Consider the following 17,236-nt stretch of genomic DNA (forward strand, 5'->3'; position numbering starts at 1 on the left):
AAACGTACTGATGGTGAACTAACTACCTTAAACGTACTCATCGTGCACTCCTGTAAACGTACTCATGGTGAACTATGGTTCCTGTAAACGTACTCATGGTGAACTGTGTTTCCTGTAAACGTACTCATGGTGAACTATGGTTCCTGTGAACGTTCTCATGGTGAACTATGGTTCCTGTAAACGTACTCATGGTGAACTATGGTTCCTGTAAACATACTCATGGTGAACTAGGGTTCCTGTAAACGTACTCATGGTGAACTGTGGTTCCTGTAAACGTACTCTTGGTGAACTAGGGTTCCTGTAAACGTACTCATCGTGCACTATGGTGGGCCCGTCCCGGGTCATGGCCTCCTCCTTGATGACGTTGATGAGCTCGAAGGTGCTGCTGAGGGGGGCGTCTGGGTGGGGCCACTTGGGGCACTGGAAATGTCTCACCTCCAGCACGTAGTCATCCTGCCAGGGTGAGGAGGGAGAGAGGAGAGACGAGTGTTAATGCCATGCAGACAGCATCCGGAACGGTAGAGATCCACATCAGTGTTTCATTCAATCGTTCAAAGCATCTGTATATTGATATCCACATCTGAACAAGACACACAGTTAGGACAAGGTTAAGACACATGGTTAAGACCACAGTTAAGACACACAGTAAACACGGCCAGTTGACACACACACACACACACACACACACACACACACACACACACACACACACACACACACACACACACACACACACACACACACACACACACACACACACACACACACACACACACACACACACACACACACACACACGTCCTCTGCTGCTGCTGCACCTCAGCTTCAACCTCCTTGAAGCCTCTGAATGTTGTATGCTATGATGATGTATAATGCATGCAGCGGCCATGCCAAAGTCCATCTCTAGCCAGAACTGAATATCAAAATGGAGAACCAGAAGTATATGCTATGTGTGTGTGCGGGGGTAGGGGGTATGCAGTAAATGGTCTCCCATAAGTGTAACTTTCGTCGAACTACAAACACAAATGTACAGGTACACACACAGTACACACACACACACACACACACACAGTACACACACACACACACACACAAATACACCTCTACACATACAGAGAGACACTTAAGTGTAAACTGCAAATTGCTTCGCAAGGAGTTAGCTTTTATTTCGGGGGGGTGAGTGTGTGAGGGAGTATGTGTGTGACTGTGTGCGTGTGTGCGACTGTTTACGTGTGCGACTATGAACCCTTAGTGACTGCCTGCGTGTGTGAGTGAACTACAAACACGTGTGTGTATGTGTGTCTTAACGTCACCTGAGTGGCCTCCAGGATGAAGTCGTGAATGATGATCTGCTCCTCGTTGGAGAGGCACAGTCTGTCTTTGCTAATGAGCGTGACAGTGAAGGCCAGGCAGTTCATGGCCTCTTCTCGACTTGGCCAGTAAACAAATTCATCCTCCGCCTGCGGGGAAACACAGCGTGCGCACAATTCAGCAAGTTATAACCACATTTTTTTTGTTAACCGTTAAGACCTTTGCGAGGTTACGGAAAAAACAACAACATTTTCCTCTAACAATGACCCCAAGTCTGCTTTCACCGCCTTTTGAAAAAACAAAGCACTTTTTTTGTTGTTGCACATTTCAACTGAAAACCAAACTTCGTTTTCCACTGCTGCCATCGGTTTTGTTTCAAAAGTTTTCGCTGTTTATAGAATAAAACCTGTCCACCGCCAACCACATTCCCTTGAGTTCAGTTCAGTGCGGCGTGAACACAATTCCAAGCAAATACTAAACCGACAGGTGTGGCTGCGTTGGTGAGTGAGACACAAGTCCCTGAGTTCCTCAGTACCCACCAGGCCCTGGTTGTCAGGCAGCATGACGATTATCTGGGCGTTGTGGTCCCAGATCATGCGCCAGAAGTCTGTGGTGGTGTGGGGCAAGGGGTGCTGGGTCACGATGAACTCGTTGCTCCTGTAGTAACCCTGGGGGTGCAAGAGATCACGGGTCAGCATTTAATCCCCACACCCATCGCTCATAATAATCAATGGTTATCAGATACCGATCGCTCATGATAATCAATGGTTATCAGATATCCATCGCTCATAATAATCAATGACTGTCAGACACCGATTGCTCATGATAATCAATGATTATTAGATACCGATCGCTCATGATAATCAATGAGCACCAGAAACCGATCGCTCATGATAATCAATGATTATCAGATACCAATCCGTCGTGATAATCACTATCAGACACTAATGGCTCATGACAATCACTGACTATCTCATACACATGGCTCATGATAATGGTTGCCCGCCTTTTCTCTCGTTATATTAAGTCATTGTTATCGACTCAACCAACACATGGAGAACAGGCATTGTCTGTACGTGTTAAAGACAACGCTCCCCAGCGCAGTAGCGACGTTGTTCCTCTCTACAGGCATAACCCAATCTAGTGCAGTAATCACACGCACACAGAAAAAGCTAAATTGTTATTGAAAATGTTCCAGTGGCGCTTAGCCTAGCGACACTATAATATGTTGGTTTCAGACAAAGCAGGGGAGAGCGGATGCGGACAGTGGATTAAAAAAGAGGCAGTAAGGGAAAACAAACAGGGCAGGACTGAGCTGCTCATACTGTACCATCATGTAGGACGCGTTAATGTAATCCGTTCCCTTCATGCCAGGGAGAGGAGAGAGCCCCACTCTGGCACGCTCCGCTAATGGGGGAGAGGGAGGGGGGGGGGGGGAAAGAGAGAGAGAGAGAGAGAGAGAGAGAGAGAGAATAAAACAGGATTTTTGAGACTCAGCTCTGCCATATATTTGAATGGCTAATAATTCACACAGTCATTATCCTGTGTTTCTGTCGCTATGGCAACACATTTGCTCTCAGGCTATAGAGAACGCATTGAAACTGAAAAATATACATATACTGCTGATGAATATACAGAAACACACGCAGATTATATATACGTAGATATATACGTGTGTGTATTAATATATATCTTATGTCCTAAATATCCTATATTTGTATTGACGTCCAGTATATCGTATATGTATTCATATATACATATAACACATATAGGATATACATCACGTCACCATATATCCTATGTATGCATTAATATATAAAGGACATGATAACAAGACATAACAAGCGTCTTAGAGTACCATATTAAGCACTATATAAATTTAATTTATTATTATTATTATTATGATGTCCTATATGTGTATTAAAATATATATGAATACACACATACTGTGTAGTTATATACTATATCAATACACAAAGGATATATGGGACATGAGGTCCTATATATCCTATATGTGCTGCTGGGCCTTCGCTCTAACGATGACGACCAAGCGGGAGCCGAGAGTCGGAGCAGGACGCTGGGAGAGGCGGTGGAGGGCTCTACTCACAGGGAACCACAGAGGAGTTGCGGTTCTTCTCCTTGTTGCAGTCCTTCTGCGCACTGAAGCACTCCACAAACCTCATGTTGCAGTGGGACAACAGCTGGAGGGGGGAGGGAGGAGGAGAGGGAGAACATCAGAGGGGAGGGAGGGGGTTGTCATGTGAAACTTGGTTATAAAACAGGAAGCCATGTGGATTGTGGTAACACCGTGTAGGGCTTGCGCGCTATTCAACGTTCCCAACTGTTGTTTTCATGCCTTGAAACTCTTTCTTAAGGCCCGAGGTGGGAGCTTTGACTAGGCCCTCTGAGAGGAAGTGATATATTCTCCAATTTACAAATTCTCAAGACCTCAACGTCAAAACTCTTATTATCTGGGAGTCCAATTAGTTTGTTGCCCCAATGCTTTAAAAAAAGAAGAAAAAAAAGAGAAATCATAAAAAAATGCTTGAAGTCTCATGAAACGTGCAGCATTCTTCAAAAACACGCTGGCATGTTATTACAGCCCACATCAAAGGACTCTCCTGTGGTTACATGCACCCTTTAGGGTACCCTGCAGGCCAACGCGCTAGCCCTACTCCGCTAGCTAGCCGCGGTGCTAGCACGCCTTCTCCCGAGTCTGCAGCAAGAAGCATCAATCACAGCTGTCAGCTGATGAGCTGTACTAACAGGGCCTTGGGTGAGAGTGTGCGTATGTGCGCACATGTGTACGTCTGTGTGTGTCTATATATATATATGTGTGTGTGTGTGTGTGTGTGTGTGTGTGTGTGTGTGTGTGTGTGTGTGTGTGTGTGTGTGTGTGTGTGTGTGTGTGTGTGTGTGTGTGTGTGTCTGTGTGTGTGTGTGTTTATGTGTGTGTGTGTGTGTATATATATATACATATATATACATATATGTGCTTCAGTATGTGTGTGTGTATGTGCGTGTGTATATGTATATGTGTGTGTGTGTGTGTGTGTGTGTGTGTATACGTTTATGCGCGTGTGCGGGGACTCACTCTGAACTGCTTCTCCAGGCACGTGCGGCCGGTGGCCCCTGGCTTGAGGATGCCGTTGACGTAGGCGTGTAGCTGGCAGGCGGGGACCTCCGTCTCCTTGATGAGGATGGCCTCCATCAGAGCGTCGTGGATGAAGACGTACTGCTCCTGATCGCCCCGAGAAACCGCGGGAGAGAGAGAGAGAGAGACCGATCAGACGCCACGAACGGCAGGGAAGAAAAGAAACAACAAGGAAAACAGATACTGCTTATAACGCTGAGGGGGCCCAATCGAGTGTGTGTGTGTGTGTGTGTGTGTGTGTGTGTGTGTGTGTGTGTGTGTGTGTGTGTGTGAGAGAGAGAGTGAGTGAGTATATATATTCAAGTTGTGTTCATTGGCTCATTAGTGCGTGCCATGCCGGGAGCTAGGCATACCTCCGTTTGGACTAGGTAATTGCGTTGTGTTCGGATGTGTTTGAGGAACCCCAGGACGTTGACTGTGCTCTTGTCCTTGATCTGCTGGAGCATGCTGTCGATGACGATGTAGGTGCCAGTCCGCCCGACACCGGCGCTGGAAACCAACAGGACACAAAACCCATCGTCAAAGAGAGCCAACCCATAGAGGGAGCTGTGAGCCAGGATAACTAGCACTGGTGTTTACATGGAGGGAGAGGGAGAGGAAGGAGGAGGGAGAGGAAGGAGGAGGGAGAGGGAGAGGGAGGAAGGGAGGGAGGGGAAGAGAGTGAGAGGGGGAGGGAGAGTTGGAGAGGGAGAGGGGGAGAGAGAGGGAGAGGAAGAGAGTGAGAGGGGGAGGGAGAGGGAGAGGGGGAGAGAGAGGGAGAGGGGGAGAGAGAGGGAGAGTTTGAGAGGGGGAGGGAGAGGAGAAGAGGAGAGGGACAGAACAACGAAGTGCGTCAATCCAACACACTCAGGACACACTCACACGCACTCATACTGGCTGGAATTGCGAGGAGAACTAATGTGTGAGATGGAAGTGTTCAACACGGTGCAGGAGGAAGTGTAGTGAAAATAGGTATGTAGGTCGCACACGTCAGGACTAGTGATGTCGAACGATGTAATGAACAACAATACGAACTGTGTGACCAGACATGTTACGAACGGCGTAACCAACGACGTCACGAACAACGTTATGAACGATGTAACAACTGGTGTAACAGACGCCCTGACAGACCGCAACGAAGGACGCTATGGACAACGTTACCAAGGCTGCTATAAAGCACGTAGCGACCCATGTAACGGACGATGTAACAAAAAAAGACGGTACACGAGAAGTGAGTCCGAGGCGGGGCTTTTCCCACGCCGACAGGCCTGGGCAAAGTCGATAAACTCAACGCGCTGGGAGGATTTCTATGTGCCGTATACGGCAGATAAAAATTTAAGCTGAACTTCCACCTTGAAATGTTGTCTCTACTCTTCTTACCAGAAGTGATAAAAAATATATCAAATAAATCAGTTTTTTTCCCCCATTGTGAATGCGCCAGGTGTGAGTAGGGCTGCTAAATTATGGAAAAAAATAACAATCACGATTATCTTTGTCAATATTGAAATCACGATTATTCAGTTGGATAATGAAAACATGACGCATTTATTCAGCATTTCTCTCCAAAAAAAACCCCTTTGTAAGTGAGAACCTTGAAATTTGCCCTTAAAAAATCTGAAATGTTTGAATAGAAGATGTTGAAATCGAAAATAATTATTCGAGTTTGATGAAATCGTGATTAAAATTTCGATAAATCTCACAGCCCTAGGCGTGAGGCTCTGCAGGGGCCCTACCTGCAGTGCACCAGCACGGGGCCCATGTCCCGGGTGCGGGCGGCCGAGGAGCGGTGGATGAAGGTGAGGACGGGCAGGGTGTACTCCGGGACCCCCATGTCGGGCCACTGGGTGTAGTGGTACTGGACCACCGTGCGCTCGTTCAGCCTGCCCTTCGGGTTTCCCTTCTGCCCCTGCAACACACATCGGGTATTTACAGTGTCATCCATACGTAGGGTGGTAGGGATGAAAGACGCTATGGGTCGGGGAGGGGGGGGGGAGGGAGAGGTTAGAGTGAGTGATGGGCTTGTGGACGTTGGGGAGTCAAACCCTTTGTGGGGCTCTTTGAATTGGACTCCAACACAATAGACCTGTGGTTCTCAAACGGGGGTACTCGTACCCCTAGGGGTACATTGGAGTACGGCATGAAAATGTAATAAAAATCATAATATTCAATTCTGAAAGCTAGACAAAAGAAAATGTTCAAGTGGTAGAAACTTAAATCTGACAAGGAGAAAGGTGAATCTGTGAAAAAGAAAGCGCATCCAGAAACGCAAATCAGTTTCAGGAGGAATATAATTTAATGGGATTCACCTCTACATGCTCTGAGCCTCCCCTGGCATTGTGCTTCTTTGGTGTTTAAAAATTAGCCAACAATTTCATGAAGCAGAGGCCTAAATGGTGAGTTTTTTTTCACCTTTTCAATGTTCATGTTTTCATTATTATGTTAATTGTATAATTTTTCTCCCAAAAAGGTTTTGTGCCGGTGTAGGAGCTACTCTGTTGAAATTATTGACCAGAAGGTTTGAGAACCATGGCCGGTGGTGACAACGCTATCCTGCTACACGTTCCGACAGGATCCAGAGCCTTCTGTCTCCAGGGTTTGGGACGTCGGTCCCAACCCCTGGATGACCTCAAAAAAAAACAGGGGGATTTGAGGGCAGAGGCTTCTGCTGGGGGGGGCCACAGTCACTCCTACCTTCTTGACTTTGGTGTTCCGGATGAGGAAGCGGCGCAGCGTGTAGCAGGCGTGCACCCTGGTGCTCTTTAGGGTCACCACGATGTTGCCGTACTGCTCGCTGTTCTCGCTGGGCCAGTACTGGTCACATTTCCTCTGGGGAAGAGTCACAACCAGAGAGGGTTTCAAAACACAGCACCACAGAAGCATTCTTGTTTAGTTGTTATTTGGCAGAGGCCTTCCCGCACAGGGACTTTGAGCGAGATTAGGGGTATGCAAGAGTGGTGGGATTGAACACAGATTCCGCATTCATAGGCACCCTTGAGCAAGATGCAACACCTGCCCATTAAAGACCATTCCCATGAATAAAATCCTCTGCTGGTTGACAGAATCGTAACAGTGGCATTAAGGAGCATGTAGGGTGTTGGAGGCATCTCCTACAGGTTAGGCCGCGAACGTTGAGGACGGAAGCCGGTGCCTTCCAGCTTGGGGTTCCAACACCCTGTAGCCACTGACACAAGCCAGTCCATCACGCCGTCCCTCCCTATGCAACCCGCCACCCGGTCTCCACCTACCCTGCCTTTCTCCACCAGGTTGGTGATCATGATGATGACGCCGCTGTTCTGCTCCCACACCATGCGCCAGAAGTCCTCGAAGGTGGACTTCAGGGGGCCTTGGGCGGCGATGTAGGCCTTGGGTTTGTTGTAGCCCTGAAGACCAGAGAGAGGGGGAAGCAGGGGAGAATGAGACGGCCCGGTTGTGAATGAGATGTGAGGGGCGATCAATGCAATACTAATTAGCGGCATCCGACTCTCTATTGATCAAGGAGTGAGCCCTGAGTGATGCTTTAATGGAGGGTGTGCGCTGCGAAATTCATTTATTTTAAATCATATTTGCTCATTCGTTTAGACGTCGCCTATAAAGCACGAAAATTATGTGACCTTGATTGTGGCAAATGAAAAACAATGTCCCTCTCTCCCTCTCTCTCTTTTTAATGATTCCGCCGCCTGAGTGGAAATTCCCGGCAGATTTCCGGCCGTGCTCAGCGTTAACATTCGGGTTTCAATGGAACTCAAACCCAGAATTAATATCAGTATTTTTACGCGATTAACATACAGAGGCGGAAAAACCCAGAGTGAGCTACCAGACCAGAACCAGACAGGGGAAAATAAAGGTAAAAATAAATGAAAAGTTGACTTCAAAATAGGCCAACATGGATCACAAAGCATGACTTACGTCCACAAAGTTGGCGTTGATGTAATCACTGTGTTTGGCGTCTTTGCCTGCCAGCGCTCGTAATTTCACCCGGCTGTGGTCATCTAGGGAAAGAAATGAGACCCCGACATGTTATTTGTAAGCTCTCTCCCTCCTCCTCCTCCTCCTCCTCCTCCTCCTCCTCTTCCTCCCCCATCTCCCTCCTCCACCACCACCACCACCCACCACCAACCGTGGCTATCAATTCTGAGGCGCTGGGTGCCACAGTAAGGAGGCTTGTGTTCGGCACGGCGTTAGCGGGACTCACAGGCCATGATGTTGATGTATCGGTTCTTGTGCTTGTTGTCGGAGTGATTGGAATGTTCTGCCGTGATTTTCAGGTCCGCCGTGCAGCGCTGGACCTCCTGGGGAGGGAGACGGCCAGGGCGGGGTAAACAAATACACAAACGCACAAAACGACAACACAAACACGTACAAGGTCAGCGAGGCGTAGCGAGGGGGGGGGGGGGGGGTGTGGGGGGCATGATTGTGTTGTTCATAGAAAAAAAGAAAATCACTCAATAAAACGACTCGATAATAAATGTTTGTTTGTAAAATAAAGTGATTATTTTTTCGTTTAACTTAGGAAAATGTACATCAGGGAAATGTTTGTTAGGAGTTGTTTCGTGAAGATTGGCCAACCAGAGCATACTCCCATAGTGGGGGGAGGCCTTCAATAATTTCTTCACATTATAATGATAATAGAGGATTTGAACGAGAGATACTATTCAAATAGCAATACTTAAAGTAGATGCCCCTGGTGGATACATCCTCTAATTAGAGACAAGGCCTCAGGTACAGAAACTGTTTGCCCGCCTTCATTGTGGCAACGCGGAAATGTGCCCCTGAACTCGCCCATTCAACCCCGCCAACAACTCCACCCCGTTTAATTAACCTCCGTCTATCCCAATTTATTCTGTCCGACCTTTGCGTCTCTTTCCCTCCCTTATCCATCTGTTCGCCAACATCGACACGCAAACTCACAAACAGGACATTACGCCACATGAGCGCCTAAACCCAGACCTCATTTGCAGAGGAGTTACGGAGGACATGCGTCGAGGATAGCCATCGCTAGCCAAAAACAAAACACAACGATGCATGTCTCCAGTGACCCCGATAGCTTTTCAATGCTAATTAAGCAACGTAGGGAGGGGCGGTTTCGACTGTACCTCAAACTGTTGGGCGAAGCCCTGCAGGTTGTTAGAGTAGAGCTCCATGATATGTTTCACAAACTGCTTTACTGGGATGGCATCCATGTCATCTGTGGTAGGAAACACATCAGCATTAGCATATACACATTAGCATTATACTAGCAGTGATCATTTGTTGTGCGAGCATGCACACGTGTGTGTGTGTGTGTGTGTGTGTGTGTGTGTGTGTGTGTGTGTGTGTGTGTGTGTGTGTGATGTATATCTTCTACAAAGCAACAAGGTCTGTTGACATCCACGGCGTGTGTGGAGAATACAGAGAGAAAAGGAACCAGGATGTCATTTGTTAGATTTCCCATTTTTCCCATTTGACCAGAGGGCAAATATAATGCAAGGTCTGAAACCAGATCACTCACTGGCTCTGCACCAGCCTCAAGTTCAGGTGAAAATCATCACAGCACAACATAACATAACTCTCAAAAGAAATAACCCCAAAAACAGGGCAGAAAAAGACACACACATAGTTCACCCATCTTCCCCCTGCTAGCACAGAGCAGGGCTGACGTTGACCGTGATAAACTCCCCAGACAGAAGCCTTCATTTTACATTTCAAGCATTTCCTAAAGTGAGCGAACGCGCGCGTGTTTGGTGACAACATCATGAGACCTCAACAACACACGGCTAAACGGCGCCGGTCACACTCTGACAACGGCAGACAAAAGGCTCAGCTGCCATCACTACCACCACCGGGGAGACCAGTTTATTACTGGGCAATGACTAATACTCCATTACAGCTGGGGCCAAGAGGGCCCGCATGCGCCTGACTGGGTAACACAGCAGAGGTGGCCGCAAGACCTTTTTTTTTTTTTTATCATTACCTGTTCATTTATCAAAACGTATTTCCCTTCGCCTGTCTGGCTTTGTGGCGCGAGACAGGTCCGTCCGGCTAATCAGCAGAGTTCATTAAAATGGAAATGTGATGTTTGACAGAGCAATTGAAAAAAAATAAATAAAAGATATGAACTAAAGCTGCCAAGGGCAGGGTGCAGGGTGCAGGGTGGTACGGCTGGTGAAACAGATGGGCGCGGGGGGGGCAGATTTGCATACGGACGCTGCATCACGCACGTGTGTGTGTGTGTGTGTGTGAGCTTGTACACAGCCACTGTAAAAGCTGTGGACGGCGGGAGAGGACACCGATAAACACACACACGCTCGCACATGGATGGGCATGCGCACACAGACACAGAGACACACACCGACACACAGGCCGACGCCCACACACAGCGACACACAGACAGCGACACACACACACACACACAGACACACAGACAGCGACACACACACACACACACACACACACAGACAGCGACACACACACACACACACACACACACACACAGACAGCGACACACACACACACACACACACACACACACACACACACACACACACACACACACACACACACACACACACACGCACACACGCACACACGCCAAATAGAGAATGACCTCAGAGACTTCTCGGGTCGTTTCACTTTTAGAACTTCTGAAATGTCGAAGTGGCCGGAGAAATGATGCAATTTATAACCCATTGAAAAGATCTCCATTCCATTAAGCCAAGTCCTGTTAACATTTACCTTTCCTTATCTGTCTTTATAGACGTTCCCCGGCTACGGTCCTCAGAGCGTTGTGTGAGGTTTGAGGGGAGGGGGTCGGACACCCCGAAACAAGGAAGAACAAGAAATGCGCGGTGACTCGGCGAAAGGAGAGCGCTGGAACGGAACGTCCAGGAGACAGACGCGCAGTAAAAAGCCCAACAGTGGGAGAGTCGATATTGTCAGCAGCTGTACTCTTTAAATAAGGAATCAGTGCCATGAAATGGGTCACAGCCAGAGTCCCTGTGAGTCTAATGGCTCCGCGGAGCTTTAATATTGACTAGCTGCCGCCGCCGCCGCCGCCGCCGCGCTGCTACCTGGACCATTGAAGCTGCCGCTCCCACAGTGGTGCTCGCAGAGTCATTTACATATAAATGAATTGAAACTGGGCAAATGAAGACATTAAGCTAACAAAGTGGTAAACGACCCTGTGAAAATGATTGATAACCCGGTGGAGGATGGGCGTAGCCAGAGGGGCTGGGAGGGGGGGAGGGTTCCTATAAGGCAGCGATCGATACTGGCTACGCGGACGCCTTGTCCCACTGAAGGCCCTGTAACTCAACCCTCCCGGATGCATTTCTACTCCACTTGTTTTCACCCCCCTTTGCCCCTCATTGATGGACCGAGCCGCTGAATTCAGAATCAATCCAACCATGACCGTTTCTTCTTTAAGTCTGAACTTTATGACTCAGACTCCAACGACAATAATAGGCGTACTAAGATTTTCAAAGTTGCAGGCAAGGGGGCGGGAGAAAAAAACGTAGTTTGTAGTGCACAAGACGCTGGGCTTACCCGGTATGGGGATGATCGGGATGTTTTCGTTGGCCACGACCCGCGGAGAGCTGGTCTCCTCCACGTAGAAGTGGGCCGTCTGGAAGAACCGCCTGTAGACGCAGACGGACAGATGGACAGACAGGGGGAGGACAGATTACAGACGGGTGTGGCAGGTAACACACGGCAGCGCCGAACACACACACACACAGTTCTCAAACACAGATGAATCCTCGATGAAACGGCGCATTGGCGAGGCGGCGTCAAATTGTTTTCCAGGTCCAGTCTGTCACGGTGTTGTCCATGTCAGATTGTTGTTGTTTCAGGGTTTTTGGGGGAGGGAGATGGGAGGGGACCATTTGCAGCGTGAGCCTCTAAACGGTGAGTGGAATTACAACCGAGGTTCGGTTCCACCGTTTTTCCTTCTAAAAGCTCAACTCCGTTCTCGCCAAGGTAAGTGTCAATGGAGTTGAGTGGCCCATGGGAGCGGGTGTGAGCCAACAACAGCCAGGGAAAAAGATAAACAAACAGCGACAAAGAGCCAAGTGTCACACTTATCCAGAAGAATTAGCATTCCACTTCAGGGCAAAGCACTGCGAAAAAAAAAAAAAGAAAAAAAGCCAGCCGCCACCAAGTACAAAAGAAGAAAAGGCATTTTCATTATCTTGCATCAAGCAGTGAACTATGTTTGATCCACAAGATCAATCTCATGAAATCGTTTCTTTTATCTGCCGATAAACACAACATAAAGAAAAGTGCACGCGCACGGAGTGATGACTTTGATTACTTCTGTAACTCAGAAGTAAAAGAGGCCATTGTGTCTTACCACTACCCTCTGGATCTCTTACCCCTACCCCCTGGATCTCTTACTCCTACCCCCTTGATATCTTACCCCTACCCCCTGGATCTCTTACCTCTACCCCCTGGATCTCTTACTCCTACCCCCTGGATCTCTTACCTCTACCCCCTGGATCTCTCACCCCTACCCCCTAAATATCTTACCCCTACCCCGGTCTTCTCTTACCCCTACCCCCTGGATCTCTTACCACTACCCTCTGGATCTCTTACCCCTACCCCCTGGATCTCTTACCCCTACCCCCTGGATCTCTTACCCCTACCCCCTGGATCTCTTACCCCTACCCCCTGGATCTCTTACCCCTACCCCCTGGATCTCTTACCACTACCCTCTGGATCTCTTACCCCTACCCCCTGGATCTCTTACCCCTACCCCCTGGATCTCTTACCCCTACCCCCTTGATGCGTCACTCCTACACCCTGGCTGTGTTAGCAGCCTCCCCTGAATGTCTTCCCCCTACCCGCTTGACTTGTCACCCCCTCCCCTGAATGTCCATGCCCCAACACCTGAATGTCTTAGCCCCATTTGCTATAAGCCCCTCCACATTTCCCTTCCCAGTGGCATACTGCAAGAATTCTGGACCAAAAGGAGGCGCCCTACCTGTGCTTCATGCAGAGCAGGGTGCAGAGGTTGATCATTCTTTGTGTGCGAAAAAGAGGCCGAAAACCCCAAAGTAAACAGCATTTAGGATATTTCCCAGCGAGAGAGAGAGAGAGAGAGATGGGGAGACGGCGAGAGAGGGAGCAGGACTGAGGGAGACCGTGTGAGCGCAGTTAGCTCCTGGCCTGCGTCACAGCTGCACACCCTAATGACTCCCGTCGGGTGGGTCAGATGTAGCGTGGCTAACTAACCGGCTCCGTCACTACCTCTGCTCCACACCCTGCATCCCCCCCCCCCCCTCCCCCGCTCCCCACAGAGGGCCGAGGAAGAATGGGCTGGAACCAACGAGGAGGTGGGCTGGGGGGGGGGGGGGGGGGGGGGGGTGAGGGAATGGAGATGAGGGTGCGAGTGGGCTGCCGCGCCACGGACATCTATCCTAGAACCGGTTTTTTGATGCATCTCTCTTTCGAGGAATCACTTGACTCGGGGCCTCTCCGGGAGCCGGCGCGGCCAGCGTTTTTAAAACCAGCCGTTTGCAGATGGCCGCCTCTCTGCTGAGCATCTGTGGGCCCCCCCCGTGCCCCAGAGGCTTGCAGCTGCACTGCCTCGCGCTGTTCTAGAAAACTAATTGTATCGCATTAAGGCAGGGAGCCGCGTAGGCTGTTGTTTGTGATGGGGGAACAAATGAGGACAACATCAACATAAAAGAATAAGAAAAAATACAAAAATAAATAAAAGGGCTTCTGACCGACGTATCGCCATACCACGGACGACGTTGGAGTTCACCTGAGAGATAGCCTGCGTGATTGGGACGGCCTCTTCACGCCAAGCGCTCGGACAATTCTCGGGCAGAAGCGAAAAGAGCGGAGAAAAAAAAGGAAAAAAAAGGGGGGACCGAGAGATTGATTGCAGCAAAGTGCTCCAATAGCCTCCCAGTCGGCGGAGATTGACAAGACAGAGAGTGAACAGACACGGGACCAAGACAGCCAGGATGTGAGGGAGTTGATCCAGTCTTTTCATCATGGTCCAGTTCCCCCCGGGGGAAGGCAGACAATGTCTGGCAACTGTCACAATCACCGTGACGCCCCCTTTCACAGCCGAGAGCTGCCTGTCCTCATTCACTCCCCGCTATATATCCTGAAACGCTACGCCGCCATCACGCCTTCCGTTGACCTGTCAGCCGCCGACAGCCGGCAGACACTGTGTTACTGCCGAGATTACCCGATGAACGCAACCTCCGAGAGGAGCGTGTGGCGACATGCAAGCACAGAGGAGCACACACACACACACACACACACACACACACACACACACACACACACACACACACACACACACACACACACACACACACACACACACACACACACACACACACACACACACACGTATACTTTTTATATTATTTTTTATCATCCACAACCAGAATCCGTTTCGTCAGACGGTGGAAGGACGTAACCGAAGCTGCGTTTCTTTCAACTAACCATGCCAACAGGAAAGACATAACAACCAAATGTGTAACCATCCACAAAGAGTCTTCCAACAAAGACCGAGAATCTTTTGTTAGGAGTTACCCTCTTTCTAGTAGAATCTTAGCTAAGTCCCCCGGGCAGGGAGACCTGAAACAGCTGCACGAGGCGAGAGGGATGTGCGCGTGGACGCGGGAGGGGGAACCTTTGGGGAACCGCTTGGTCTGCTAGCTAGCCAAAGCGTGGCCAAGGCTCGGTGTGTATAATTACTGTGTGGCTGGAAATCAGCTGCGAGCTGGGGCCACAGCTGGGGCCCCTGCCACATTTTAAGGGCCTCTAGGTCTTTCCCATCACACCCAGGGGAGTGACAGGATAAGATGAATAATATTTTATCTCTTTCACCGAGGGGGGAACTGAGTTCTATTAAAAATATTTCCTCTAAAGCGAGATGTACGTACACATCATAGTCGCTCGGAATGGTTATGTATGCATGTTTTCGCATTGCATTAAGATTTTAATTAAGTCCTTTCATTTTTTATAATGATCTCATTATGGTTAGCGGTATGTTGCCCATAATTTAAAGTTATAGCACTGTTACCGGCACGTTCTCCATTGTCTCCCCGTTCAACTGGGGACTAAGCGTTTCCCATCTGGGGATATGTGGTGAATCGTACATCACTGTAAAGTACAAGGTAGGGTCTCTTTAATCACAGACTTTCCCCTGGAAACCATCATTGAATGCAACTATACAATGAAACTCAACATAAAATGAAAAGAGTATAGTGCGAGTGTTCGCGTGGAAAAGGGGTTGTGCCGCACAGGTCACGAGTGAAGGAGAGATCTGTGTGATATAACCCCAGTCGTGCCATTTCAAAGCACTGCTTGAGGAAGAGGAATGGGGGGCCGGGGGGCTAAGTTTGTGTGTGTGTGTGTGTGTGTGTGTGTGTTAGTATGTGTGTGCATGTTAGTATGTGTGTGTGTATGGGTGCATGTGTGTGTGCGTTAGTATGTGTGCGTGTATGTGTGCATGTGTGCGTGTGCATGTGTCAATGTGTGTGTGTTAGTGTTAATGTGTGTGTGTATGTATTAGTGTTAATTTGTGTTAGTTTGTGTGTGTGTATGTTAGTGTGTGTGTGTGTGTGTGTGTTAGTATACGTGTGTGTGTTAGTATGTGTGTGTATGTGTGCATGTGTGTGTTAGTATGTGTGTGTGTATGTGTGCATGTGTGCATGTGTTCATGTGTGTGTGTTAGTGTTAATGTGTGTGTGTATGTATTAGTGTTAATTTGTGTTAGTGTGTGTGCGTGCGTTAGTATGCGTGTGTGCGTTTGTATGTGTGTGCGTTAGTGTGTGTGTGTGTGTTGGTTAGTGTGTGTGTGTGTGCGTGCGTGTGCGTGTGTATGTGCGTGTGTGTGTAGAACGTAGCGCGCCGCTGCCCTAGTTTCCTCAGCCAGGATCAAAAGAGCCCTTGTGGAACGGAAGGGATCCAGTGTACCACTTCCCCCCCCCCTCCCCCCCCCGTTCCTTTTTAGATGGGTTTGCACTTTTTTTTTTTTTTTTTTGCTAAACGCACGGGGAGTTCTCACCTCCAGTAGACCAGCACCACCAGCAGCATCACCAGGCACAGCAGGGTGAGCGTGGACACTACCACCAGGGGGATGATCCACACCCCACGACCCATCCCGGGCGCGGGGCTCCGGGACTGGTTGGAGGAGTCCGTCGTCTCTGAGGAACCAGGGAGGATAAAAAATACGGGTGAAAAAGCAGTTGAAACCTGTTTTATCTATTTTTTTGGTCTTTTCGCTGGTTTCTTGTCTTCAAAGTTACTAACTCGCGAATTCAGAACGGTGTGAAGATACATGAAGGAGTAGTTTGGCAGGGGTGTAAGCGTCCAAAAGACTCAAGGTTCCCCACAGGTAGACGTTGGGGTTTCGAACACAGACCCCTCTCGGCCAAGGCTGAACGTTTAAATTGACTTCAAACCAACATTGCGATGTTATCTTTTTTGCAAAACGCAAAGGCTGCAATAAAAAAATAAAACCTATATATTATTTATTTTTTCGGGATCTATTTACATTTTTGGGGTGATTTGTTTTTCTAACTGACCGGAGATCAGTAAGATTCCGATTAATTTTTTTCTTTCACAATTCAATAGTTAAATTAAGATGTCATAATCTCAAGTCATGCATCCATTCATCTCCACACTTTAGACCTGGCCTAAAGGAAAGAGCAGTTTAGATGTTGACTGCTTCCAATGTTGTGTTGGACATACTATATAATGATTTATTGCTTGTTGACTGAATAATACAAAACATAAGGAACTTTAAAAAGAGAAAACGCATACTAAATCGTAATCGTAGTATTGATC

At 48.5% G+C, this 17,236-nt stretch overlaps 1 protein-coding gene across 1 annotated transcript in view; it reads right to left on the reverse strand.

The window, feature by feature from the left end:
- Nucleotides 1-17,236, reverse strand: part of LOC132470373 (receptor-type tyrosine-protein phosphatase gamma-like) — a 94,728-nt gene that overhangs the window by 4,458 nt on the left and 73,034 nt on the right. The window contains 15 exon segments of the mRNA XM_060068932.1: nucleotides 311-453; nucleotides 1,314-1,460; nucleotides 1,851-1,979; nucleotides 2,642-2,718; nucleotides 3,419-3,512; nucleotides 4,406-4,552; nucleotides 4,819-4,954; nucleotides 6,178-6,350; nucleotides 7,136-7,270; nucleotides 7,690-7,824; nucleotides 8,351-8,433; nucleotides 8,637-8,733; nucleotides 9,538-9,629; nucleotides 11,966-12,057; nucleotides 16,455-16,651. Of these exon segments, the coding sequence (XP_059924915.1) occupies nucleotides 311-453; nucleotides 1,314-1,460; nucleotides 1,851-1,979; nucleotides 2,642-2,718; nucleotides 3,419-3,512; nucleotides 4,406-4,552; nucleotides 4,819-4,954; nucleotides 6,178-6,350; nucleotides 7,136-7,270; nucleotides 7,690-7,824; nucleotides 8,351-8,433; nucleotides 8,637-8,733; nucleotides 9,538-9,629; nucleotides 11,966-12,057; nucleotides 16,455-16,651 (1,877 nt within the window).

The sequence above is a fragment of the Gadus macrocephalus genome, chromosome 13 (genome assembly GCF_031168955.1).
Source record: "Gadus macrocephalus chromosome 13, ASM3116895v1".
In the NCBI taxonomy this organism is placed as follows: Eukaryota; Metazoa; Chordata; class Actinopteri; order Gadiformes; family Gadidae; genus Gadus; species Gadus macrocephalus.